Consider the following 27691-nt stretch of genomic DNA (forward strand, 5'->3'; position numbering starts at 1 on the left):
ATCGGAAAAAGCGAGGGTTTAGCATTTCCTGTGCGATCTGCTTTCGTCTCCCTCCCGTTTTGCGCCCGCCCCCTTCTTCTTCTTCTTCTTTTATTGTATTCAATTCCATTTCACTCGTCTCTACAGTTTCCTTTCCCACTCAGACAAGATCCCACGTCAAAATCCCCCTTTTCCTTTCACTCCCGCTCCCCTTTTTATTGGTTTAGGGCCTCTAGCCCTTTCATTAAACGTTTCTTTGTCACCATCTTCATCCTCTTCTTCGAATAAAGAAAGATACTGCCCTGCCCATTTGGTTGGGGCTTTCAGTGCCGCCTTCTTTCCCTTTCTCCAAATCCTCCTTCTGCTCCGTCGTTCTCCTCCTTAAATCGCAACTACGGATCAACAACCAAGGCTGGCGGATTCAGTGTCCGGCTGATGGCGGATCCGCCTGGTTTCCGCCCGGCCTCTACGTACGCATCCATCAGGAGAAGCTTTCGGAGGAGGAGTGAGCGGCGCCTGCGAGTGGAAGAAGAGGGATTTGGATCGCCGCCGGAGAAGGAACTATGCTGAGCGTGCTTCGTCTGCACCTCCCTTCCGACATCCCCATCGTAGGATGCGAGCTCATCCCATACGTCCTCCTGCGCCGGCCCGATAACACCGTCATCAACGACGATGTGTCCGATTCCGCCCCCCTCGACGGTTGCTTCGTCAGATACAAGTGGTTAGTTTGTTTGTTGTTCTTGTTGTTGAACACTACGCCTGCGTTTCTGTTCATTTCCTGCTTGGGTTTCTACTGTTGTTTCCATTTGATTTGTGCACTCTTTGCTGGAGAATGTGCCCTACGATCCAATTGTTTTTTCTTTTCTGTTATCTTTTCCCCAAATGAATGATTTGTGAAAGTAAAATGATGGTAGCGGAGATTTGTTTTTTTTGAGATCCAAGCTTGTAGGAATTACATACAGGGCACGCTTGTCGTAAACGCTGTTAGCTCATGGAGTTTGTGAGTATTAGGAGGTAGCATAGTTGGAAGTACAAACGACCCAACACATGGTGGGAGTATTTTTCTGGTGCACATCTATTTCATTATAAACTTTCGCCCTCTTAGAATATTTCTAGTGTAAGAAATGATTCTAGGTAGTCTTTTACCCGTTTACCTTTGACGAAGGTTTTGCTATTTGCTTCGAGACTTTATCATGAGTATTTCTATCTGATTACGGCAACAATGGTATTGTCGTCGACATTGTTGTCAGTCTTTTCATTTTTATTTATTTCTGATATCATAACATGTGCTGCTAACATTAAGTGTACTCCAGCACATCACATTATGAATATATTTTTTTCTTTTTAAAGAATATCAACTTAGATGCTTCTGGTGCTGATATGCTTCCCCAAAGAAAGACTTTCATTTATAAACTTGAATACACTCTTCAATCTTCACATTAATTACTTTTATTTGGTTTACATGATTCTTCTTGAAAACCTACCTATGTGTACTGGGGACTCCTAGGTATTCATTTTTCACTAGGTTGTCTATGGTACTAAGTTCCACTTCTGCAAGAACTCCTAATCATTCTCTTGAAGCTCATCCACCTTATCCACCTTATGATAGATGTATCGATTGCCTCAAAATGACCTGAACCGATAGGCAAATCCCAATTTCTTTGGGCCTTTCAATACAATCAAATAGATGCCACGAGGGTGCCATGGTGACAGAGCCCTTCCTATGTGAAGGAAGAGCTCCTCATCCTCCTCTATCTGTGAATTAAAGAAGTTTATTTTATGTGTTTGTAATCTGAAACATTTTCAAATATATAGTTGGTTTCTTTTCAATAAAGCTGTTATTGGGGTGGGCAACAACTTGGACTCCTCAGACATTAATGGCTGTAGCCCATGGTTTTGAAACCCTCTATTCACATGAGGGGTTTATATGAGCTGAGTCAGACCTTTGGGTTATCTAATAGCACCGTATATGTTTCAAATCCAAAAGATCACACCCTGTCTTATATGAGTTCAAGTTCATATCAACTGGGATCAAGATTCCATGATCTGACACTTCTAGATATGCCAGATATGGTTAGATTCAGGCCAAATCCCATCCATCAATCGTGCCCCTGTTCACAAAGTTTCAATCTTGGTGTGCCTGAGTTTCAATCACGTTAAATCTGTTGCCATCCTTAGGTACGTTGGTCATGGTTTTTCTGTAGGTGACATTGCTATTCATATGTGTTATAGAAAACCGTAATATTCTATTTTATTCTCACTTAGTTAATGGTGTTTTAAGGTAGTGCAATGAAGTCATTGAATAAACTATGGTATGGAGCATGGTTGTAAGTAGCGTAACATTACTCATATCGGTTGGGCCTAAAGTTTCGTAGCGTATTATAAAAAATCATAAATTTTAATAATTTTTTCAAAGATCTCAAAAAACAAAGAAAATTCATATAAAATTAGCAAAAATAAAAAACATAACACATGAAACATTGATGAATTGCACAAAATGCAATCACAAGATCACATATGCAGCATTTATGTCTGTATGAGCTGAATAAGACATTATCAAACATAAACTAATATAGATAATATTGCATGCATATCTGACAAGAACAATGCAAAATATTAAATATCTTGCAATTAAGAACATGCCATAAGACTCATGCTTTCATATTACAAAAACAAAAACAAAATAACCAATTTTAAGAACACTTAAGTGTTAAATAACTAAGTTTTTTAAAAATATAACCTCAATCATTATCATCATCATCATTATCTTCTTTTTTTTTCTCTTGATGTTATGCCAGGGACTATATGATCAGAAGTAGGGAGCTCATCTTCCTCATACACAACCTCCCAGGGCTGCACATACTTCATTTCTGCCTCATTCTTTTTTGTTTTTTTTTTCTCTCAGAGCAACGAGTAATCACTGGCATTGCCATTTCACGGCATTCGACAAATCTTTTGACATGTAGGGGACAACATTGTGATGTGACTCAACTAAATGATGCTTTAATTGAGAGATATCACCCAAAACAATATGATGACGATAATTCACTCGCTGTTTGAGTGCTCCATTGCTATGCTGGATGATTTGATGCCATCTTCTCCCAAAAAATTCAATGTGAAGCAAAGAATATAGACTTGTTACCTTAATCCACTCTCTTGAGTGAAAAAGGATGAAAATGCACTCTTACGTGAGAAATGAGCAAAAGTCCTCTCTCTTGCACACGAAGTGGCCCCCAAATCACTCTCATGCCTCTTAGGGTGCATGGGTTATCCGTTGTCCTCTAAAGGCCTCTACACAAATGAGAGAATTGGCCCTAGGGAGGTTTTTAAAACCCAAAACTAAAAAGTCGAGTTTCGGTTTTCGCCATACACGTATTGTACGATACACCTTATATCGTATGATACAATTGATATGGATACAATACACACTCATATCATGATACAAGCGTGTATCGTATCGATTTAGGCCATAGTTATGATACGTATTGTATTGTACGATCCGGTACGATACTTACAACATTGGTATGGAGAGTGATAGCTGAATGCCAATTATAAAAAAACATGTTACTGAGAGCAGGTTTGTTAGAATTTCCTGTTTCCTGTTAATAAGACTGATGCTCTCTTGACACCATTCATATTTGTTTGCTTTAGAACTAAGTGGATTTGATTGTCAAAATTGTATGCTTAGGAGAAGAAGGCTCTGCCTTGGTTTAATGAACTTGTAGAGAAGATTTTATGGTGTAGACATGAGCTTGCTAAACTTCTGAATAACAGATTGGAAGAGTAGAAGTAAGAAAGGCCTTTTGTCAACTGACATAGTGTATTTTTTAATTGTATTTGGTGTGTACGTTTATCAAGAATCTAAAGTTACAAACTTACAACATATTATGGTGCACACACACACACACACACACACACACACACACACACATATATATATATATATATACCTGAATGGGTAGGTAGAAATATAAGTTCTCATTGGTTCTTCCAGCTAGAAAATGAGTTAAAAAAGAAGGTGACATTACTTGTATAAATGCTGTGGGATATCGAGGTGCTGGAAATGTGTTGTGCTTTAAGAAGACAGATGTGAAGTTAATAGGCTTGTGAGTTAGAAATTTACCCTATAGGATGAACTTTGTTAGGTCAATAGGTGAATGGGTTATTATTGAATTAGACAAATAGGAAATTGGCAATAAGAATTGATAGTGTTTCATCATGTAAGCTTCATGCACTTCATCCTCCTATCTTTCCTACGATCACCACCACTTGCTGTCTTGCTCTGTTCCAATTCCATGCTCTTCTCTTATTCCCATGTTTATCGTATCTCCTTGTGTGTTCCCCCTTATCTGTAATTCTGCAATCCTTCATGTACCACCATCCTGTTGCATACATGTTATTCTCAGCCAAATCTTTCTATTGTTCTTGTGTCTTCCTTGGAGCATCCTATTCTAATGCATCCATGTTAGATGTGCGTCCTAGTACTGTTTGGGAGGACTAAGATCGATAGTCAGATCCTGGGTAAGAGAAGAATACTTGCTTGCAGTCTCATGTCAATTACTCTTTTACCCACAAATATCATTGTGCTTGATAATAATGATGTCTACCATCATGCCAAAACTTGCCGTTGATTCACCAGTTTTAGGGGATGCAGCATTTGTTGTTGCTGGAACCATGTGTCAAACAGTTCAGTCACTACTCCATTCGAACCATTTGGTCTCACTCATTATCAGCGAGATCTAGGATATTTCCGATAGGTGTGTTCTACTAAGTCTCAGAATTAGCAATTTTTGGAGATGGGCTACCCCTTTTTATGCCTGAATGGGTTGAACTCAAGTTATGTGAAAGTGAGGCAAGTTTGGTAGTTCTTTAGAAGTTATTGGCATAACCATCCAAGGGGGGTGGGTTTCAAACACTATAACCTTTTGCTTTTCAGCCAAGCTGGGGGATGCCCTTGCTGAGTTTTGAATCCCAAGACCAATTGGTTATAATAATGTGAAGCGGCAGTCCTACTATCTTGTTCAACCCAAAAACTGATACATAGAAGATTGCCTTAAAACTTCAGGACAGGACTTGCTAATTTAAGAATATAGGTGTGTGTGTGTGGGAAGTCAATCCGGTTTTAGCCAGACATATAGTGGCATATGTTACTCTCTCTAAATATGGGAACCTTTTTGATTTGGCTTTGGAAAAGGAGTGCTAGATTGCCTACCATTATTTGGGTGGAGGAGTTTGGAATATCACATTCCACAGAAATTTGACTCTGAATGAGATTGAGGATTTGCTGGTCCTTAATAAGGAACTTGAGGTTTGTGTTGTTAATACCTTGGAGGACATTCTAGATTGCCTATCATTATTTGGGTGGAAGAGTTTGGGAATTAGGGTATCACATCCCACTTAAACTTGACTCTGAATGAGATTGAAGATTTGCTGGCCCTTAATAATTTCTTAAGGTTTATGTTGTTAATGCCTTGGAGGACATTCTACACTCAGATTTCACCACTAAATTATTTTATATGCCCCTATTACAACTCATGACGGCTCCCTTTTTTAAGAAAACAATCTGGGTTCCCCACCCGAATCCCATGGCCATGTCCTTCGAATGGATGCTATCTGTTGACAAAGCCCTGATGTGAACTGATTTAGCTCAAGACAGCCATCCCTTGCAAGCTCATCTCCCAGGTGCTGTATCAAGTAGGAATCTGGTGGCACCTGTTTTGGGAGTGCCAACCTTTTAGAACTCTTTGTTTAGCATGCCCTGAGCAGAAGCCAAAGCAATGGTGTGCAAGTCATCCCGACAATTTTTTTTGGCATCATAGGCATGGAGACAGGGGAAGAAATGAAAGATTATTTGGAAATGGTGGATCTTATTTGCAGTGGCATATATGGAGGGAAGGAAATACGAGAATCTTTGAGGACAAGATTGTTATTAGTTTCCGCTTTGCCAGGGGTAAATGTATAATTTCAGATGTAGACTGGGTTGGATGCAATAGAATAAGATCTTTTGTGACTAGGGTTACTTTTTTTAATTTGTTTTTTTTTCCCGTATTGTTTTATGGAGGATCTCTTGTCACCTCTTTTGCCTTATGATGAAACTTATATCTTTCCTCTCAAAAAAAAAAGGAATAGGTGTGATTTTGAAAATATTGCTCTATTATTACTTTAGTTAAATTTTTTTATTTTCTATTTACTATAATTTTAATATGAATTTTTCTCATTGTTTTTTTTGTTTAAGAACCTCTCTTCCTTTTCTATAACCTTTTTTGCAAAATAATATTGGTAAAACCTATCTTGTTCTTCATATTTGTTTTTTTTGCAATTTTCTTTTCTTAAATGCACGTCAGTTATTTTTTTAGATTTATTGAAAAACCTGTAGTTGCAAATAAACCTGCCGAGATATAGCTGAGACCAGTACATGTTGATGCAATGCTTGCATACACACACTTTACCAGTTCTTTGTGTGCGGTTTCGATACTCATGCTGTCTTCCTTTGGTTGATTGTAGCCACATCTTTGTTCCTGGTTTGGTTCTTCATTCTCGAATACTGATGATCACATTCACTTGTCTCATCTGCACTGCTGTTAGTTCTAACCAAGTGCCAACTTGATGCTATCTTTATATTGATATGCCATGTCACGGGCTACTCTATGAGACATTTGTGTGCTGCGGTGCATATCCAAAAAACTGACGTTTTTCTTGCATCATGAATCCAGGCTTCCTGCTAATTATTTTTTATTCATCCTTATGGTTAGTATTTTGTAACATTCCCAAGATATGACAGTTCCTATTGCTGATTGTCCTTGTAGGTATCGTATACAGAGTGACAAAAGAGTTGCAGTATGCAGTGTACATCCTTCCGAACAAGCAACTTTGCAATGCTTAGGTTGTCTGAAGGCAAAAATACCAGTTGCCAAAAGTTATCACTGTACTGCAAAATGTTTCTCTGATGCATGGCAGCATCATCGTGCTTTACATGATCGTGCTACAAGTGCTGTAAATGAAAATGGAACAGAAGAGGATGATATGTTTGGGAGAATTAGTAGCGGCTCAGGAGTTCTTAGTGCAGCTGGGGGATTGACTGCTTCAGCATCAGTTGCTGTCCAGAGCCCAAGCCTGAACAATGGTTCTGCTCCTGTATATCCTGTACCTGTTACAGAAAGGAGTGGTGGTGAAACATGGTTTGAAGTGGGACGGTCTAGAACTTATACACCGACAGCTGATGATATTGGGCATGTGCTGAAGTTTGAGTGTGTGGTAGTTGATTTGGATACCAGAATACCTGTGGGTCCTGTCAGTACCCTTATGACCTCACGTGTTATTCCTGCACCATCTCCTACTCCTAGACGTTTGATTCCAGTAAATGGAGCTGATATTGTAGGTCCCTTGGATTCAGATGGTCGAATTGTATCTTCAGGAACCTTTACTGTTCTCTCTTACAATATTTTATCGGATGCATATGCTACAAATGAAACATACAGCTACTGCCCATCATGGGCCCTTTCATGGCCATATCGGAGGCAGAATTTATTACGAGAAATCATAGGGTATCATGCAGATATCCTCTGTCTTCAAGAGGTATTGTTTTCCATGCAGTTCCTGAGTTCTTAAATTCACTGGTAAAATGTCACAAAATATGAAAAATGATCAAAGTGTTAAAAAAGTAGGGGTCTTGGTCTGCAACCTGGGGTGCCAGTACTGGCCTATTCAAGGCAGTATGAAGTCTTTGTTACAGTTGTTTAACCATATTGCATCTGCATGCTTGCAATTTGTGTTTACAGATACAGAGTGACCACTTTGAGGATTTCTTTGCACCTGAACTTGAAAAGCATGGCTATATAGCTGTCTATAAGAGAAAGACATCAGAGGTTAGGCATACCTTGATGGATCTCTGGAAATTCTTATCCCAAGGGATGCATTGTTTAATATGGTCTTTTATGGATCGCAGGTTTTCAATGCCAATGGACGTGCAATTGATGGTTGTGCAACTTTTTTTCGCAGGGATCGGTTTTCATTAGTCAAGAAATATGAGGCATGTGTTTGGTCGATATGAAGTTTTTGGTCTGTCTGCACACTGCATTTTGCATTAACTTATAGTACTTGTGCAGGTTGAGTTCAATAAGGCCGCACAGTCTTTAACTGATGCCTTGGTTCCAATTGCTCAAAAGAAAACTGCTCTTAGTCGGTTGCTTAAGGTGTTTTGATACTACATGGCATTTTTTTTAATATGTTCATATCTGGCATAAGATATCTTTATGAAGATGTTGACTCTTGTGATGATTCTTTCTAGGATAATGTTGCTCTAATTGTAGTTTTAGAGGCAAAATTTAGCAGTCATGTAGTGGATACTCCTGGGAAACGGCAGCTACTCTGTGTGGTAAGAGCTACACTTGGAACCTTTAATGTCTCTTCTCTGCCTCTTCTAGAAAATTGATGTGTTGCATGTCAGCATGAATTCTCAATCTGATGATGCTTTTCATTTACAATGAAAGAAATATGGCTGCCATTTTTTCATTCCACTTATTTATGTGAGTATTGTTAATATATATATATATATATATATATATATATATATATATATATATATATATAACGATTCCAACCGACCCTCAATAGTGGATTTTTTTTAAAACAATTGCGGAAACTAACCCAAGGATTTGGGGCCTCACATATTTAATATACCAAACCCCAAATCAAACTGTGCATTGAATCAAATGAAGAATAAATAATGTCAAATAAACTAAGCTAAGAAGTCATGAGTCAATCTGACAGAAAACCAGAAACCAGTCACTAGGCTCGCAGTCTCTAGCCAACCAGTAAGGACATCATTGAGCATTCAACATCACTGAGCATCCGAGCTTGTAAAACAATTTTAAGAAAACGGGTAAGAACCAAAGTCCTTTGTGTGAATTCTTCTAAAAATCCAAACAGTAAAAGAATAACATAAACCAAATTCATGCATAAATTTCAGAAGAATATCACAAGAACAATTTACCACAATCAACTTACCGTTCAAGCATTTAACCAAATATCATGTGAAACAAAATAAGCATGAATGCATGAACTAATGCTGAATAGTAAAGAGGCATGATTCAATACACATGCATGAATAATTTATTAAGTTATTTATTAGAATTGCTTTTGCATGCATGTCCTTATTAAATGCACACAAGTTTAATTTTCACTTTTCCTGAACTAATGTTAAACAGTAAAGATGCATGATTATGATTCGATGCACATGCATGAATAACTTATTAAGTTATTTATTAGAGTTGTTTTTTTATGCATGTCTCTATTAAATACACACAAACTTAATTTTCACTTTTCCTTAAACCTGTGAATACTCAAAATGGGCACAAATTCCTGAAGTCCAAATTAGATTTCCAGTTATAGCTTAATACACATTTTTTATTTTATTACTGGGTTCCTCACTTGTTCCTTGACCTATATCAGAAATCCTCAACTTCCATCGGAACATTAGGAATCCTCACCTAATGTCGAAATATCTATGAAAATTCTCAAACATTGACGCCACTTTCTTGGTATATTAAAACTACCGAGTGAACAACACCAACCCTAGGCAAAGTTGCTGAAATCTCTCTAAAATTGTGACCGGGTTGTGAACTATGTCACATGGGTGCGGGTACGGGGATTCGACACTTCCAAAAAACCTTGGTGCGGCATGGGCAAAAATGTATATATATATATATATATATATATATATATATATATATAAATAAATAAGGGGGGTCTAGGGGTTCCCCCTGGTGCGGGTCTAGACCAAAATTGGGATCTTTGGACATGGGATGCCCATAATACGACAGGCCAGTCCAACAAAACTAGAGTACGAGTTTGGTGTCAGCATGCTCAGAACAGGGCAAGAACTTATGAATAAAATCCAATCCAAACTTGTCACTGCACCATGCCCATTATATTCCCGCGTTCCAAAAAGGCAGCGTCAGATTGCGCCAACACGTAACAAGATGAACGATGAAGAACGCACCAATGATGGCCCTGCCACCATCCCTCGTCGAACGCGAGACTGTCACGATCCCCACCACGTCGAAAAGATGGACGGTTCTCATTACGCAAGAAAAAGGTGTGGCTCACTGTTAAAATACAGTTTGCGTATGGATCTGGATCCAGATCCATACGCATGTTAAATGAAACACATGCTCATATAACCTCATTAATGGCATTCTTGTAATATCATTGTACATGTTTTTACTTTATAATGTTTAGGGTTTTGGAGGTCGAGCAACAGAGTGCCGCCCCAGCCATTGTGTATTTCTCTCTCTCTCTCTCTCTCCCTGTTTCCTGTGGAAGCTGTACCAGATATCAAATCTAATATGGTATCAGAGCTTTAGCCATCCTCTGCGTGAAGAAGTTCTGAAACAGCAGATCGTGAACAACAACCTCCTTTCAGCGTGAACAACGTGCTCGATCCTCCTCCATGGTTTCAGCGTGAACAACGTGTTCATCGAAAACAACAGATCGTGAACAGTAGATCGTGAACAGCAGCACTGCGTGAACAGCAGATCGTGAACAACACTCTTTGATGTCTCATCTTCTGAAATCTCATCTTCTGAAACCCTTGATCAGCGTGAACAACAACCTTTGAAATCTCATCCTCTGAAATCTCATCTTCTGAAAGTTGGTACCTTTCTTTTTCCTTTCAGCGTGAACAACATGCTCATCGATCCTTTCTTTTCTGTTACTCATTTTTTTTTGTTATTCTCGTTCATTTTTGTTATTCTCGTTCATTCTATCGTCTGTGTTGGTTCCATTTTTTTCCTAAACATCACCGACTGTTGTTCCCTTTTTTATTTCAAACCAGTTTTTGATTCCACAAGTTTCCTTTCCTTTCCTTCATTGCTGCTTTAGTGTTCTTTGCGCAACACTTTTGGTAGTACAGGCATATTTCAAACCAGTTTTTGATTCCACAAGTTTCCTTTCCTTTCCTTCATTGCTGCTTTAGTGTTCTTTGTGCAACACTTTTGGTAGTACAGATATATGCCTTATTACAGTTTTACTGATTGATTAAGTGATCTCAAATCTGTTTATTTCTTTTCATTTATCTTGTTTGCTTATTCATTATTCCACTGATATGGATTACTCTTCGTCAAGTGCAGATTTGTTGGGTATGCAGATGAAGACAAAGGTTATCGATGCTATGACCCTACTACAAAACGTATTAGGACCTCCAGAAATGTTGTTTTTGACGAACAAAATTTTCAGGCCAATGACTCTGCAGCGTTGCCACCTCAAGAATTAGAAGTATATGATCCATGGATGAGTGCAGATCTTTTTGCTAATACAGGAGAAACATGTCAAACAAATTGTCCTTCCTTCGGCTTGAGTAGGGAGTTGAATGACTCACAAATGCACGTTGAATTATCTCCAGTTGAGCCACCCCCAGTAGAACGTTTCTCTGGACAAATATACACTAGACGGGACAAAAATACAGAGCCGAGGAATGTGGAAAGCATCACCAATGATTCGGCTCAAAGGCCGTCACACATTAAGCATCCTATTCAACGATGGGTGAGTTATGAGACCTTCTCCCTTGATTTTCAGTTGTTTATGTCTCAGCTCACAAAACAGGATGAACCCACTTGTTTCAATCAAGCTCTTCAATCCCGTCATTGGACTGAAGCTATGAATGAAGAAATGGAAGCTCTTCATGAATGTCAGACTTGAGTAATAGTCCCTCGGCCAGAAGAAAAGAATGTAGTTGGCTCAAAATGGGTTTATAAAATAAAGTATAAGCCTGAAGGAAGTATTGACAGATATAAGGCGCGACTTGTTGCTCGAGGATTCACACAACAATATGGTGAAGACTACGATGAAACTTTTAGTCCGGTAGTCAAAATGGGTACTATTCGTATCATCATATCCCTAACAGTTGATCAAGGTTGAAGCCTTAGCCAGATGGATGTTAAAAATGTTTTTTTGCATGAAACTTTAAAGGAAGAAGTGTATATGGAGCAACCACCTGGTTATGCCGAGAAGGATCCTACTGCCTGGGTGTGCAAACTATGGAAATCTCTGTATGGGTTGAAACAGGCGTCCCATTCCTGGTTTGAAAGTTTCTCTATGCAAATTCAGAGTTATGGTTTTAGAAGATGCTCTCTGGATCACTCACTCTTTATTTACCAAAAGGCAGACATTGTTATACTTCTTATATATGTTGATGACATTGTGATCACTGGAAGCTCAGATAATCATGTGCAAGACGTGAAACAATTTTTAATGAAAACTTTCAAGATGAAAGATTTAGGGGAGTTGAGGTACTTTCTTGGTGTGGAAGTTGACTGACAACAAAACACATTGACACTCATGCAATAAAAATACACTCTTGACCTTCTGGAAAGAGTCAGGATGACGAATTGCAAATCAGTCACCACTCATAGTGTATTACATCAAAGGCTGAGCTCCAAAGATGGTCATCTTTGTGTCAACCCTACAACGTATAGAAGTCTCGTGGGGATGTTACAATACTTGACCTTTACCAGACCTGATATAGTTTATGCTGTCAATCAGGTATCCCAGTTTATGCATGCTCCAACGGAGGGTCATATGGAAGCTGTGAAGCGCATTCTACGTTATTTAAAAGGAACTATAGGAGACAAACTTGTTTATCGCAAGAACGATAATCTGCATAGAGGACATGAACTCATCACTTATACAGACGCAGATTGGGCAAGGGATCCAGATGAGAGACGATCTGTATCTGGATATTGTGTATATATTGGGCACAATTTAGTGTCCTGGAGCAGCAGAAAACAAAAGGCAGTGGCACGATCGAGTACAGAGGCTGAATACAGATTGATGACTGCAGGCACGACAGAAGCCACATGGATTAGACACTTATTGAGTGATCTTGGGGAGAATTATTCGATCATTTCTTTTATGTGACAATCAAAGCGCAATAAACATTGCATGTAATCCTATCCAGCATAGCAGAACGAAGCACATTGAGATTGATCAACATTTTATACGACAGAAAGTCGAGATGAAGGAGATACAACTACGTCATGTTCGAACAAAAGATCAAGTGGCAGACCTGTTTACCAAGGGATTAACATGATGTCAATTTTGGCTATTGAAGAGCAAGTTGTACATGCTTCAAAATCACGTACAACTTGAGGGAGGGTGTTAAAATACAGTTTGCGTATGGATCTGGATCCAGATCCATACGCATGTTAAATGAAACACATGCTCATATAACCTCATTAATGGCATTCTTGTAATATCATTGAACATGTTTTTACTTTATAATGTTTAGGGTTTTGGAGGTCGAGCAACAGAGTGCCGCCCCAGCCATTGTGTACTTCTCTCTCTCTCTCTCCCTATTTCCTGTAGAAGCTGTACCAGATATCAAATCTGATACTCACCCCATCATGAGAAAGCACAACGCTCAAGCAATTATGACCTTACACTGTCCATCCAGGAATCATGTGTTGCAGATCTACCCGTACAAGTCGTTTCACAAGCATTCCCTGTACAGGAACAATGCTCTCCGTGAAAAATTAGCCAATATCAAAGCGCCATGAGAGATAAACTTTCTCTGTCTCTCTCCGGCTCTATCGCTCGTTCATTCTAGCGAGAGATGGTCGAGAGTCGCGACGAACAAGTAATATCTCTCTCTCCATATATTATATTTGTGAAGTTGTTTGGGACTTCACAAATATGGAAGCAAGAAAATGCTCAATATTTCTCTCTTTGTATATCTTTGTTCGTGCATTTCTAGTGATTTTCTTGTATATTACTTCGATCAACAAATTTATTTGTTTTATTTTTTGAGGTACTTGGTCTTTGCTATCTTTTTTAAATTCCACATCCCATTTCATAGGGCAATTTTAAAAAAAATCCAAAAAGTAGACCGAAATGACCCTGGGTGCGGTCAACGCACCCATGGTCGTGTTGACCACACCCGGTGCCGCACTTGCACCCGCGTCGAGTCGCGTCGACGCGGGTGCGGCACCCTGCTAGCCGAATCCCTGTGGCATAGGTGGTGAACCATCACATCGGGTTTAGGGGTGCAATTGCACATGGAGTTTTAGTATCCTCACTGTCCTCCAAGATCGTTATCCAAAATTCTTACACTGTAAAAGGGATATCAAGGAAGAAATTAATTACATTGTTTGGTTTTTTTACCTTTTCAAATAATTTCAAGTTCTTTACACAAGAGCCATTTTGCAAATCTACATGTAAAACCAATCTCGGGCCCTGACTCACACAATTTAACACTATAATTAATTTTGAAAAACCATTAATTTTCAGAAATAATTTTTTGTAATGCATAAATAAAATCAACAAGTGGAGTAACACATGCTTCTGGCCTACACGGCCCACAATAGTTCACATCAAAGCACAATACCTCAAAAGTGATTTATGCATCTTTTGCAAAATTTTAGTGAACATGTAACATTAGATGTGCCCCACAAAGGAACTTGGCAAGTTCGATCAAATTGCTGACATACAGAAATCAGCAAGTTTGATCAAATTGCTCACAAAACAAATCTGATTCGATAAATATTTCTAGAACATGCTAAAAATTCATCACATAGCAAGGTCGATAGGACTAATATATATATATATATGTGTGTGTGTGTGTGTGTGTGTTCAACTTTATGAATATCAAAAATCGCCAATCTAAAATTTCATGCATAAATGCCCGATTAATAAAGCCAATATATCTGCCTCAATGCATGACCAAAAATCTGAACATCTATAAAACCATATATATATTCCATGGTATGAACAATAAAAATTACTAAATCTGATTTTCATGCATCTTACATTTTTTTTTTGCTATGCATAAGCCATGAAATAGGAAATCGACATGCCTATCTAACTGAAAAATCGACCAAATCTGTATATATTCAGATGCATGAATCAATAGATCGATAAATACATATTTTTTTTTTAATTTGATTCATAAGGGAAATCGCCATCTACAAAAACAATAACTCTCTCTCTCTCTATATATATATATTCTCCACTATGTATTTATATATACATAAAGAATCAGATTTCTCCTTTTTCCATCTAATATTTATACATAAAAATCAGATTTATACCTATTTCTTCCTGGAAGAACTTAGAGAGAAACCCATACCTTTATCGAAATTTAGAAAAAGACCAAAAAATCGATGGATGGATGAAGAAAACATTTTTTTTCTTCTCCTTCCTCTTTTCTTTCTTTTCTCCTTTTTTTCTTCTTTTTTTTTCTCTCTCACACGCGAGTTTGTTGTTTCTTCTCTCTTTTCTCTATCTCACACTCTCACACACACTCTCTCTAGAACACAGTTTTCTAGAGAGAGAGAGATGCACCCCTTTTATAATATTTTATCTCACCTTTTATTTTCTTATTTTTTTAAGTAAATCTAATCTAGAAAGGGTGACGTCCCTCTAGAGTACTTTAGAGAGTAGAGTTCTACTTAGTGTAGAACTTTGCCTATGCTAGTTAATATCCTTTTTAGTTAATATTTTTATTAAATTATTTATTAATTATTTTATTTAATAATTTATAGAATATTCTAGAGAGTGTTGCCCCCCCTCTGGAAGACCTTTATGAGGTAGAGTTCTACCCAGGTAGAACTTTACCTTATCCTCTTTTATATAAGGTGATTTTAAAGTTTTAAATTGGCTATATATGGATTTCGAATCCATATCTAGATCCAATGTCCAAATCCATATATAGATCCAATGTCCAAATCCATATCTAACTCTTTATGGATCCTACCTAGACCAGATTCTAGTCAATATGGATCTTGGATTGGGTCTAGATCCATATTAACTTGAACCAAATGGAACATATCTAGTCCAATCCAATCCAAAAAAAGACAAAAAATAGAGGCATGTCATTTTTTAAAAATATGATTTTCGAGCTAACCGTAATCCGAATTTGAAAAAACAAGCCACCAACGTTATTAGTATTTCGAGGCGTACCTAAAGGTGTACTTACCTTAATTTCGCCTAAATTTAACCTGGATTTCCCTCAATTTTCTCTCGAATTTAAACGTTAAAAACAAAAAATTCCTCAAATCATAATTGGCTTAACCAGGTCTTGTCAGTGGGCTTTGGGCCACACCCAGACCCAGTTAACATCACCTATAAAATATGATATTTTCCTACAATTTTATCGATTTAATTAAATATATATTTTAAAAATTATATTTTTTTCAAATTTAAAAATCATGGAAAAATACGCGATATTACATTTATATATATATATATTAGGTTAGTATCTAACTAGAAAATAGTCTAACTAGGTTAGTTTACTTTTAGACTTTTAGTTTCTTTTCGGTCAAAAGAGGCATTGGAGAGAGAGCCCAACAACTCAAAATGAAAAAATGATTTTGGGGACTCGTAGATGGGACCGATTCAGAACCCAAGTTAATCTTCACCAAAATAGAAGGAGAGAAAGGAGTACCTCTTACGGAGGGTGAGAAAAATAAGGCAATAACCACTTATGAGAAGAAGTAGAGGAAATGGAGAATGGGGCATGCCAAGATTATGTCTTTGACTAATTAGTAGTGTAGACATTAAGAAGTGTTCTGGTATTGCTAAATTTGAACATGCAAACAATGCATGAGATTACCTTAAGATAATGTATTTTCTTAAAGATATTGCACATGTGTGCAACTTGGAAGACAAGATACAAAATATGACTCAAGGACACAAGAGTATTAGAGAATACTATAATGAATTGTCCGAATTATGGAAAAAGTTGACTCTTTTTGAACCAAAGTGGCATTGTCCTGAAGATATTGAACTCTGCCAAAATCAGTTAAGCATGAAACATTTTTACCAATTTGTCAACGGTTTGAGATTGGATTTTCAATCCACTGAATCCGTTCTTTTCCATCGAGGGAAAGTTTCCTCAATATAAGACACCATAGAAGAATTCAGTATGGAAGATAATAGGCTTAAAAAGCGTATCTCTAAGAGTGATGTTAACTCGGTTCTAGCCATATCTAGATTGAGAAACTATGTTCGTACCTATAAGCCACCACACTATGGGAGGCCAAATGATGAATAAAGCAAGACAATGAGAATGAGAGAAAGAAAGTTATTTGCTATTATTGTCATGAACGGAGACATGTGAAAACATATTGTCCTAAATTAAAAAAAATTTATGAGAAGAAGGTTGCCTTGTTGAACTTCCACAAGAGTCAAGTGATACACAAATCTCACAATATCCATCCATTGGAAATATGTCCTTGACACAATTAGTGAAAGCTCTTCAACCTCTAATTAAAGGAGCATCCTAATCAACTGGAGCCACACTTTTTTCTTATGGCTTCTTCGATTTCGGTAAATCTCTTTGGCTTCTTGATTCTGGTGCCTCTTTTCATATGAGACACTGAATGGTGATATGTTATCTGAATGTCATAACTCAAGTGGATCAAATGTATTTACTTCTAATGAAACATCTCTTAAGATAAAATAAATAGGAAAATTTGAAAACATTTCTCAAAACTCAAAAAGATTTTTATTCAAAAAATTAGATATATTCTTAAATTAAATTTAAATCTTTTATCTATTTCTCAATTATCTGATCATAGGTATAATATTTCCCTCTCTCATGGTTGTCGAGTGCAGAATCGCCAATTAGGGAAGCTGATTGGCGAAGGCCATAGAGAAGGAGGCTTATACTACATGGATTTTTTGGAAATAACCAAGAATACCTTTTGTTGCAATGTTTAAAAATTAGATTTGGATTTGTTGCATAAGAAGATTGGCCACCCTAGTATATCCAAGATTAAGTTTTTTTCAAAATTATTAATTTTTTGTAATTATGAAAATTTTATATGTGAAAATTATATTATTGGCAAAATGAAGAGATTACCATTTCAAGAAAGAACATCTGTTTCTTCTCAACCACTTGAGTTAATACATTCGGATGTTTGGGGCTCAACACTTGTTACATCTAAGGATGGTTTTATGTATTATATAATTTTTATGGATGATTTCATGAGACACACTTGGATTTATTTCCTTAAACACAAATATGTAGTTTTCTTACATTTTCAAATATTTCATAATTTGGTTAAAAACTAATTCAAGAATGATATTTTCATCTTTCACAAAGAGAGTTTTTATCAAAAGAATTTAAAGATTACCTAAATTGAAATTGTATCACACGTAAAAAAAATTATTGTCCTTATACCCTTCAATGAAATCACTTGGCTGAAAGAAAGCATAGGCATATTATAAAAACAACAAGAACTTTGCTTATTAAAAATCAAATACCCATAGAATTTTTAGATGAAGCTATATTAATTGCGGTTTATCTTATTAACAAAATGCCGTCACTTTAGATTCTAAGTCTTTGGGTGTAAATGTTTTGTTCTTACTGATAAAAATGACAAACTCTCTTCCCATGCTATTCTTTGTCTCTTTTTAAGGTATACAAATAATAAAAAAGGTTCTAGATGTTTAATGCTAAAAATAAAATGCTACATGTTTCAAGAAATGTGTTCTTTTTAGAAAAAAAAAGTTTCTTTGAAATTGAGAAAACTAAGGAAATAAATGATTATTCTTTTTTGTTGGATCTAATTCCTAAGATTGATGATTGTGATATTGATGTAGATCACAAGATTAGTGAAGAAGAACCTCATAATATGAGTAAAGAACCATCTCATAAGGATCAAGGTTAGATCCAATATTCCAAGCGTAGTCATTTTGAACATCCATGTACTTTTGGAAAATATACCAATGATGAAAAACATAAACTCCCTGTAAAATTTGTGTCTTATCAGTCTTTTTCACCTAAGTAGGAACATCTTGAATGGATAAAAGCAATTATAGTATAATTAGACGGCTTAGAAAAAGAAAATACTTGGACTTTCTAAGATATTCTCCCAAGAAAGAAACCTATAGGGTGTCGATGGATATATAAGATTAAAACCAAGAGTGATGGAGTTCTGGAAAGGTATAAAGCGAGATTAATTGCCAAGGTATACTCTCAAGAGTATAGAATAGATTACGAGAAAACCTTTGCACCAGTTACCGGAATGACCACTCTTAGAACCTTAGTAGCTCTTACCTTTGTGAAGAAATGACCTATATATCAAATGGATGTTAAGAATGCATTTCTTAATTGAAACTTGATTGAAAAAGTGTATATCGAAACACCACATGGTATAATTATTCTTAAAGAAAAATCTTTTCGTTTAGATAAGACCCTGTATGGTCTTAAACAAGCACCGAAGGCTTGGTATGACAGGTTTAGTCAAGTTATGCTTAATGTTGGATTTCAATCTTGTCTGATTAACATAATGTTGTTTGTTAAGATTTCTTATGCAGGTATTATTATCCTTCTCTTCTACGTGAACGATATGATCATCATCACAGGAAGTGATAAACAGGGAGTTAGACACATTAAAGAGCTTCTCAAAATCAAGGTTTTAAAACCCGTGACTCGGAACTCGACTCGTTCTTTATTGACTCGTGACTCAGCGGGTCAACTCGGTGACTCAGACCGGGTTTTGTTAACTTTTGATTTTAAAAGAAAAACAATATATAATTTGTCTGAAACCATGTTTTTGAGTAAACATAGTCTCCAAATGTCTATAAGAATATAAAAACAACTGCAAAGAGCTATAGAGGTTTGCTTGAATAATTGAATTTGATATCTATACAAGCACTTTGACTAATTCATGACTTGAATTAGAGGATTTGGTCACCATGAGTTCAGTCTGCTACTACCTAAGGTTCCTAAAATGACCAATCATATATGCTAGCTTGTTTTAAAAGTTTTAATTCTCTCTCTAACAAATCCATAAATGTAAAACAGGGATATATGTGCATATTGAAAGTTTACAGAATGCCCAATATCAACATAAATAAGCAATTTTCTCATGTATAAAACTATGCAGGAAATATATTAATGGCACAACTATAAAAAGACTACTAATATTTGAATATGTACAATGTTTGTTCACATAACAAATGGATGATGAAACCTAAATGTAACTTCACATAGGCATCCAAAACTCAAAAAACTGTAATTTGAAACTCAAAAAACAAATTTCAAACATCACAAAACTCGCCCGAGTCAGGCCGAGTCAGCCCGAGTTTGCCTTGCCGGGTTGACTCGCTGGAGGTGCGAGCCGAGCCGAGTCAACGAGTTGACTCGGCGAGTTTTAAAACACTGCTCAAAATACATTTTAAAATAACTGATTTGGGGTTTTTAAAATATTTTCTTCGTATAGAAGTTGCTTATTTTTCTAAAGGTTATCTGCTAACTCAATCTAAATTTGCTTTAGATATTGTTGCCGAGTCTGGTATCTCGAATGATAAGAAGGTTGACACTTTTGAAGTTGTCAGTATCAAAATGAAGATTCATGATGGAGAACCAGTCGAAAACCTAACACCTTACTGATGACTTATTGGGGCACTGTCATAAGGTCTGTCATTGCACATGCAGTTCACACAACGAGCCAATTTCAACATGCTCCCACCATTCTTCATATGGGAGCAATTTTGCGTATTATTAAATATATCAAAACTTCTATTTTTTGAGGATTTTTCCTGTCTACTTATTTTTCTTTTTACTTGCTTATATTGATGCTAACTGGGGAGGTGGTCCAAATAACCGATACTCGACCATTGGTTTTTGTGTATTTTTAGGTGACTCGATAATTTCATGAAGGTGAAAGAAGTAACATAAAGTTTCTCTCTTCAACCGAGGCAGATTATCGAGCCATAGCTACAACCACTATGTGTAATGAGACAAGGAGTCTTCACACACCTCACTCAAGAGGCACAAATCACACCGACAAATGGTCCAAAGCACAAAAACCATTAAGGACTTATTGCACATGCACAAGTCTACTATGGGACAATCCAAAAAGTACTAAGGCTTACACAAGCATACGAGTGCATACAATATCAAAAGAGAGACAATACTTAAAAATAATGAATTTATTCATCAAGGTGCTTCAAAGAAGCTTCAAATACAAGGAGCCTTAAACCCTTATTTATAGACAAGAGGAGGCCAAGATATATATATATATATATATATATATATATTAGGTTAATATCTAACTAGTAAATAGTTTAACTAGGTTAATTTTCTTTTTGTTTACTTTTAGTTTCTTTTCAGCCAAAAGAGGCATTGGAGAGAGAGCCCAACAACTATTAGAGCTGTTGGGAACTCTCCCAACGTCTCTTTTGGGAGACCTTTGGCTGTGTATAAATAGGGGTGAAACCCCCTCTCAATTGTAAGCTTCTTCTATGGATTGACATCAATAAAAATATTATTTTTTCCTTCCTTGTTCTTGTGCTCTTTAGTGGGTGTTTGTAAGTGAGCCCATTTGTGGTTCTTTGTGTGATCTTGTTGGTATTTTGGTGGAACTCTTTTGAGTGTCCACTTTTGGTGATTTAAGTGTATCTTCGGAGGAAATCATTTCCTTACAAGTATTTGGTTGAGACTACTCTTTATGATTTGCTGGGCTATATGTAAGATGTGTACCCTCCGTACCTGTGTGGACACTGTAGATCATGGTACAAGTTCTGGTAATGCTTGGTACATGTCAACTGAGTTTTTGGACCTGACGTGATCCATTGTTATCTGTTCCATGATCCAATGAACATGTGGTCAATGTGCGATATTAAAAGTGCTTAGTGCTAACAATATACTTATTGATTATTAATTGTTAGTCAACTATATATCTTGTTTTTTTTTACGTTTAGCTCGTGATTGGCAGTCTATAAATTCATATATAGAGAAATTTGTGAAATAATTGTAGTATAATTACACAATTGGATATATATATATATATGTACCTATTTGTCATAGTCAGGTATCACCTATATGATGGGGTGAGTTGCCCAGGTAGAGAAGTTGGTAGGAGAGCAAAATGAGTTAACCCTAAAAAACAGAGGAGAGTTCCCCAAGGAGCAAGCCAACAACATCCCGAAGCACAGCAAAGGGGATCTGTCTGGTCAGTCTTGCCTCTTATCCTAGCCAAAGCCTTCCTGCAGGTTAAGGGAGGAGAGAGATGGAATCCAGCTACATGAGTTAATTCACAACATTCGGCCAACAAGTGAGGAGCAAAGCAGAGAGGAGAAGGTTCCTTCCAATCCTTTATCCAACCACTCGGCGATGTCCATTGATTAGCATATGGTTTGTTTGGACATGAAATCGTTTTTTTCTAAATGAAAATGAAATGGGTGCTATCACAAAGGGACAAATTTTGGGTTATTTTTCTTTGAACCTTGTCAATTATCGAACTTACAAATGAAACTCCAATACGCTAATTCAACTTTCCATGTCTAAGAATAGTTGAAAACTGAATAGTCTCTGTCCAAGAATAAAACCCTAGCTTCAACATCAAAATTGTAGTCTCTTATAGTTGACTACACTTGACGGCCTACGAAGGGCTTATACTGCTCGCCTTTGTTCGAAGCGTTCATTCCTTACCAATACTAACTAGTGTCACCTATATGGGCGATATTTCTTTTTGTATTTTAAAACTTTTTAAAGTTATTTCCTTATATTGTTTTAAGAATACCTATTATTTTCTTATATTTCTTATTATTTTTCATAATTTTTATATTTTTAAAACTCCCGAGATATTCTTGAGATTTTCAACTTTTGAAAAACTCTGAGAAATACCCTCGCCGAGAAATTACCTTGAATGATATAGGTGACTATGATACTAACTGAGTTACACTTATGTCACTCTAGAAGCTAGAAGTAGCTTATTGTAATGTACAAGCACCATCATTTAATAGCCCCTTGGAACTAAATTCGAGAAAGGACATCCAATTGACAAAACCCTGTGACAATTAATTTTTGAAGTCATAGCAGAAATCATGAAAATCCGGTTAACTATTTCGAGCGAGTTACAAGTAATTAAAATCAACATTCATCCCATAAAGCAAATTGTCTTAAATATCAATTAAGTAAATTGCATATCCAATAAATCTTAAAAATATTGAGTAATTGTGCAAAACAGAGTTTCGCAGGAAACAAAAATATACTCCATGGCACCACTGCCTGCAGCAAGCCCGAAATTACTCTGAGTTTATCATTCCTTATTTGAAAATTTGTAAAATACAGGGGTCAGACTACAATCGGTCTGAGTAGGAAACACAATAGCAATATGTGTATTCAATGTGTCAAGTGTACACAATACACATACATATTTCCAAAACACTAGGGTATGTTATTCATGGACGCATGCAAATCACACATTTCACTAGTATAATCATCAAATTGTTAAGCAAACAAAAGCCATAATTAAAACAATATATCACAAAAGTGTAGAAACGTAACCATAATACAACATTCACAAATTCAAAGCATAAAAGTAAACTACCCAGTTATAACAATTAAGTTTCTTTATTTAACCTTCCCTGCAGGTACGCATAGGGTAGAACCACAAATCAGGCAGAGTACACATGGAGTTTATTATGCTTTGTACTTTAAATACCTAAGTGACTGACTGAAACTGAATCCAAAGGTGGGTAGTCAGTGACTGAGAGAGAGATCCCCAAAGGCCAAACCTGAATGCGATGCATCCTGAGGCTTCTGCAGAAGACATGGATCTACCGCCTAATTCACATTGATAGTCCTGATCCCCTAACTTCGGGGATTGGGTACATGGGACCGAGTGAGACACTTAGCTCTCACAAGAAAACATAACGGTCCCACGAAGTTTGTACCATCTACCCTCTCTAAGTAGACTAAGCATCTGGTAACATATATCATCTTTCAGATATACCAAAAGACCAAGAAAACAATACACAGAATCCTAAAACTAGGGAAACGATACACAAAATCCCAAATATAAGGTTATGTGTTCATGCATTAATTTATTTATTACTTGACCGGAATCTAGGAAACAATACACAAAATCCCAAATATAAGGTTATGTGTGCATTCATTAATTATTTATTTCTTGATAAAAATTGCAGCACCCCAAGGGTTTAACATAACTTCAAGCCCCATAGTGGGCGTTCCATGGGCATACATACTTTCATATCTTCTTGCACAATCACAAATCGGGCCACACAAATAACCCAGTGCACTTGGAGCATCATAATGGTTTTCTTTGAACCACATGCTCACACCGGAGCCAACACCTGTGCATGCATAAACATCACCAAAGAAAGTATACCTATCACATGCCACACGTTGAAATCAAGAAATCATGAACATGCACAGACCGTAACATGTTGCATATCATCACTCATGAGCCATGCATGTAAACTATCATATCATGCATGCATCTACCATAATATGTTTCTCATTGGATTGTGTGACTCATTAACTTGTCATGAATGCATACATTTAACCGTATGCTATTTCCATGCTAATACACCATCATGCATACCTGTTAACATGTCATAAACACTATCGAACCACGTTTACATGTTGGTACATCACACATGCATTACCCACATACATAAATTCCCTCACTAGGGACTGAACATACTGGGAGAAAAATTCACCAAAACTTATATCGAGCACACACAACTCCAAAATCTACTCTGGGTCCATACCTACATACTTCATACCCGTCAACACATGATCCAAAATTTAAATAAATTTTAAAGCTCATAAAATCATATTTTTTCGTCGGATAAGTATGATGCAGCCATCAATTCCTAGCAAATGGATCATGCTAAACACATCTGTAGGGTTAGATTTCCGAAACCTAGCCTAAAACATTAAAAATCAGCACTGTCCGCGCTGTATGGACAGTTAGAAGGAACCGATTTTCCTATATATATATATAACTATGTTTAGTTTTATCATATCTAATTGCACCACAAAATTAGAGTTTTGAGATGGTGAAAGATCGGCGGTTCACAATTCAGGAAGATAAAAGAAAAATGGTACAAAAAATAATATTGGAGTCAAGTTTAACGTATGAAGATGGTAAATGAAACATGCTAAACATGATCCAAAGGTTAGTTTTTTCTTTTGGGGATCAGATCTATGTAAATCAACTGCCTACGCTCAAGTTATGGTGGTTCATTTCCACAATATATATATACAACAACAACAACTACTACGCCTTCATCCCAAAACAATTGGGGTCGGCGATATGAACCAATATATATATATATATATATATATATATATATATATATATATATATATATATATATATATATATATATATATATCCCCATGCACATCTTTCTAAAATTTTTGTATTGCACCATTCGTACCTGTACATTTGTGATGTAGTTGGCATTCTGCTTATTGTCTACTTGGGCACTGCTGTTTTTTCAGCGTTGACTTTACATTCCTTAATGTGTGCTGTGCACCTTTATGCACACAAACATGACAACTGCCTCCATTTTTTGATGTTTATTCTGGGGCCTTTTCTTGTTAACTTAATCTGGTTTTGCAGGCAAACACACATGTCAATGTCCATCAAGATCTGAAGGATGTTAAGCTATGGCAGGTTGAATTGTTTATATTCATTATTAACATGTTTTTTTATATAAAACTGATTATTGCCTTTAAGCATAACTGTTTTATGTGCTTAACTATAGGTGCACACACTTTTAAAGGGACTGGAAAAAATTGCAGTTAGTGCAGATATTCCAATGCTAGTTTGTGGGGATTTCAATTCAACTCCTGGAAGGTCTTTCACTTACTCAGAAATCGTTTTTTTTTTAAATTTTCTCAACACTTTATTTTTTCTCTTACTCTAACGTTTTACATGCGCTCATTTATTTTCTGGGAATACATGTTCCAACTTATAACAGTGCTCCACATGCGCTTCTGGCAATGGGCAAGGTTGATCCGTTGCATCCGGACTTATCTATTGATCCTTTAGGGATCTTGCGCCCTGCTAGCAAGCTCACTCATCAGCTTCCACTGGTAACAGATCTTTCTGAAAAGCCTAATTTTGAAGCCTAGTTCCAGTTGTGAGTGACAACTTGTTACAGGTGAGTGCATACTCTTCTTTTGCGAGAATGGTGGGAGTTGGTGCAAATTTGGAGAACCAAAGAAGAAGAATGGATTCAACGACAAATGAACCATTGTTTACAAATTGCACAAGAGATTTCCTTGGCACCCTTGATTACATTTTCTACACAGGTAAGTTGTCATCTTCATGGACATTGATATGTGGTCCTAATAAATATCATTGTTTCACATTTACATTCTTCCTGTTATATTTTTATTTCGCATGTTACTTTATGTTTAGAAATTGAGATGCTCTCTGCATGTGATTGCCGGAAGTTGATGTTTTCCATGCTTATGCTTCTATTACAGCGGACTCATTGACAGTGGAGTCATTATTGGAACTTTTGGATGAGGAGAGCTTACGAAAAGACACAGCTTTGCCATCCCCAGAATGGTCTTCGGATCACATAGCCCTTCTGGCTGGATTCCGCTGCATGCCTAGAATTCGGCGTTAAGAACGTGGTGTAAGTTTCTAGGTACTTGTTCTTCTTTCCCTCCTATATATTGTGCACCTTTTGAATACCATTGCATGCTAGCGTGGCTCCTTTTCTTTTTCAGTTATTTACAATGATCAAAATTTCCTTACCCTTTTTTGTTATTTAGAGTATTTTGTTTTAAATGAATCTGAGATCTGATTTGATCCAGACCTCATAATCATACTATATTAAGAAAGGTATATTATAAGACTAATTGCTATTATGCTCTGCTAGTTTTAAGTTCCATTGTTCAGAAATTACTTTATCTTAATTTATTTATAGTCATTTAAATGAATGGGGCCAATCTGATTTGCATGTTTTAGTAAAAAAGTTCATCTTTCTCATTGGTTTAATTACACTTTGCACTGACCAAGTTATTGTATGGTTTCCATTGGATAATGTGTCTTGTGTATTGTCAGGGATTTAGATAGCAGGATGTCCATGACTACTTGTAATCCAGTCCTATTGCATAAACCTTTGGGATTTCTAGTAGCATCACTTTCCTCTTATTCTTGGAAGATGGCTGGAATTGTATAGGATCTAGGTTCCTTAAACGATTAGCCTTTTTGTTTGTCTCTTTGCTCCTTTTTTAGGACTTCATTGGTAATCTTCTGCTTCTTTCCACTATGACCATCAGATTAACGTGTCATATTCTGTTAAGGCTTTGAATGCCAACTTTTGAATTTATTGGGGCCTATGTACGTGCTGTTTCCTTGATTTTATTTCAGAATGAATTTATCAAGCCTTTCTTCCCTTCTCATCATCGTTTTCCATTTTTTGTTTGGTACACCACTTTTATTTGCTTTCGAGCTGTTTGGTCACCTGGCAGAATTATTCGTGACTTCTTTAATTTGCAGAGATCTACTAGTTTTGATTTCAGTGATGGATTTTCAAAATGCTAAAAACGTGTTCGAGGAATATTCCTTTAAAATTTATTTGTTAGGCTTTGTTATAGTGTTAAAAGTATTGCAATGCTCGTTTTGGGATTTACTAAGGGTTGCCAATATAGCGCGAAATTCATGAACATACCTTAAAAGTTTTCATGTATGCACATATATGTTAGCACTTAGAAGTTCAAGTTTTATGTTTTAGGATCTTTATGGAGTAACTGGTGGAGATGTAGAAAAATACCTGATGAAGAGTACCCTTTGAGTGAGGTATTGGGAGAAGGTAGACCATGCCCTCGTTTTAGTTTATGATGCTTCTTCCTCTGAAGGGATGTATTGATCTGGCTGTACTATGCTACTTTTGTTCCATAGAAAATTACAAATGTTCTATTTAAATTCAA

General features: G+C 36.5%; 1 protein-coding gene across 2 annotated transcripts; it reads left to right on the forward strand.

The window, feature by feature from the left end:
• LOC149827878 (carbon catabolite repressor protein 4 homolog 1-like) lies at positions 1–27691 on the forward strand. Of its 2 annotated transcripts, none has more exons than XM_090018279.1 (12): positions 1–700; positions 6786–7554; positions 7758–7844; positions 7925–8008; positions 8085–8171; positions 8267–8353; positions 25365–25418; positions 25510–25601; positions 25726–25840; positions 25909–26059; positions 26237–26403; positions 27496–27691. In XM_090018279.1, exons 1-11 carry the CDS (start codon positions 543–545, stop codon positions 26380–26382), a joined length of 1830 nt encoding a protein of 609 aa, XP_089874405.1. In that variant the 5' UTR covers positions 1–542; the 3' UTR covers positions 26383–26403; positions 27496–27691. The 2 variants fall into 2 exon arrangements, with proteins under 2 accessions (XP_089874405.1, XP_089874406.1); XM_090018280.1 differs by having other exon boundaries at positions 26237–26391.

Source organism: Nuphar pumila, chromosome 10 (genome assembly GCF_984573655.1).
Source record: "Nuphar pumila chromosome 10, dmNupPumi1.hap1.1, whole genome shotgun sequence".
NCBI classification, from domain to species: domain Eukaryota; kingdom Viridiplantae; phylum Streptophyta; class Magnoliopsida; order Nymphaeales; family Nymphaeaceae; genus Nuphar; species Nuphar pumila.

Excerpts from the sequence above, each read along its gene's own strand:
- LOC149827878 (XM_090018279.1), top strand. The coding sequence starts at position 543 with ATGCTGAGCGTGCTTCGTCTGCACCTCCCTTCCGACATCCCCATCGTA. Across the intron at positions 25,602-25,725 it reads TTCAATTCAACTCCTGGAAG|TGCTCCACATGCGCTTCTGG; the intron begins GTCTTTCACTTA and ends AACTTATAACAG. Across the intron at positions 25,841-25,908 it reads TCACTCATCAGCTTCCACTG|GTGAGTGCATACTCTTCTTT; the intron begins GTAACAGATCTT and ends AACTTGTTACAG.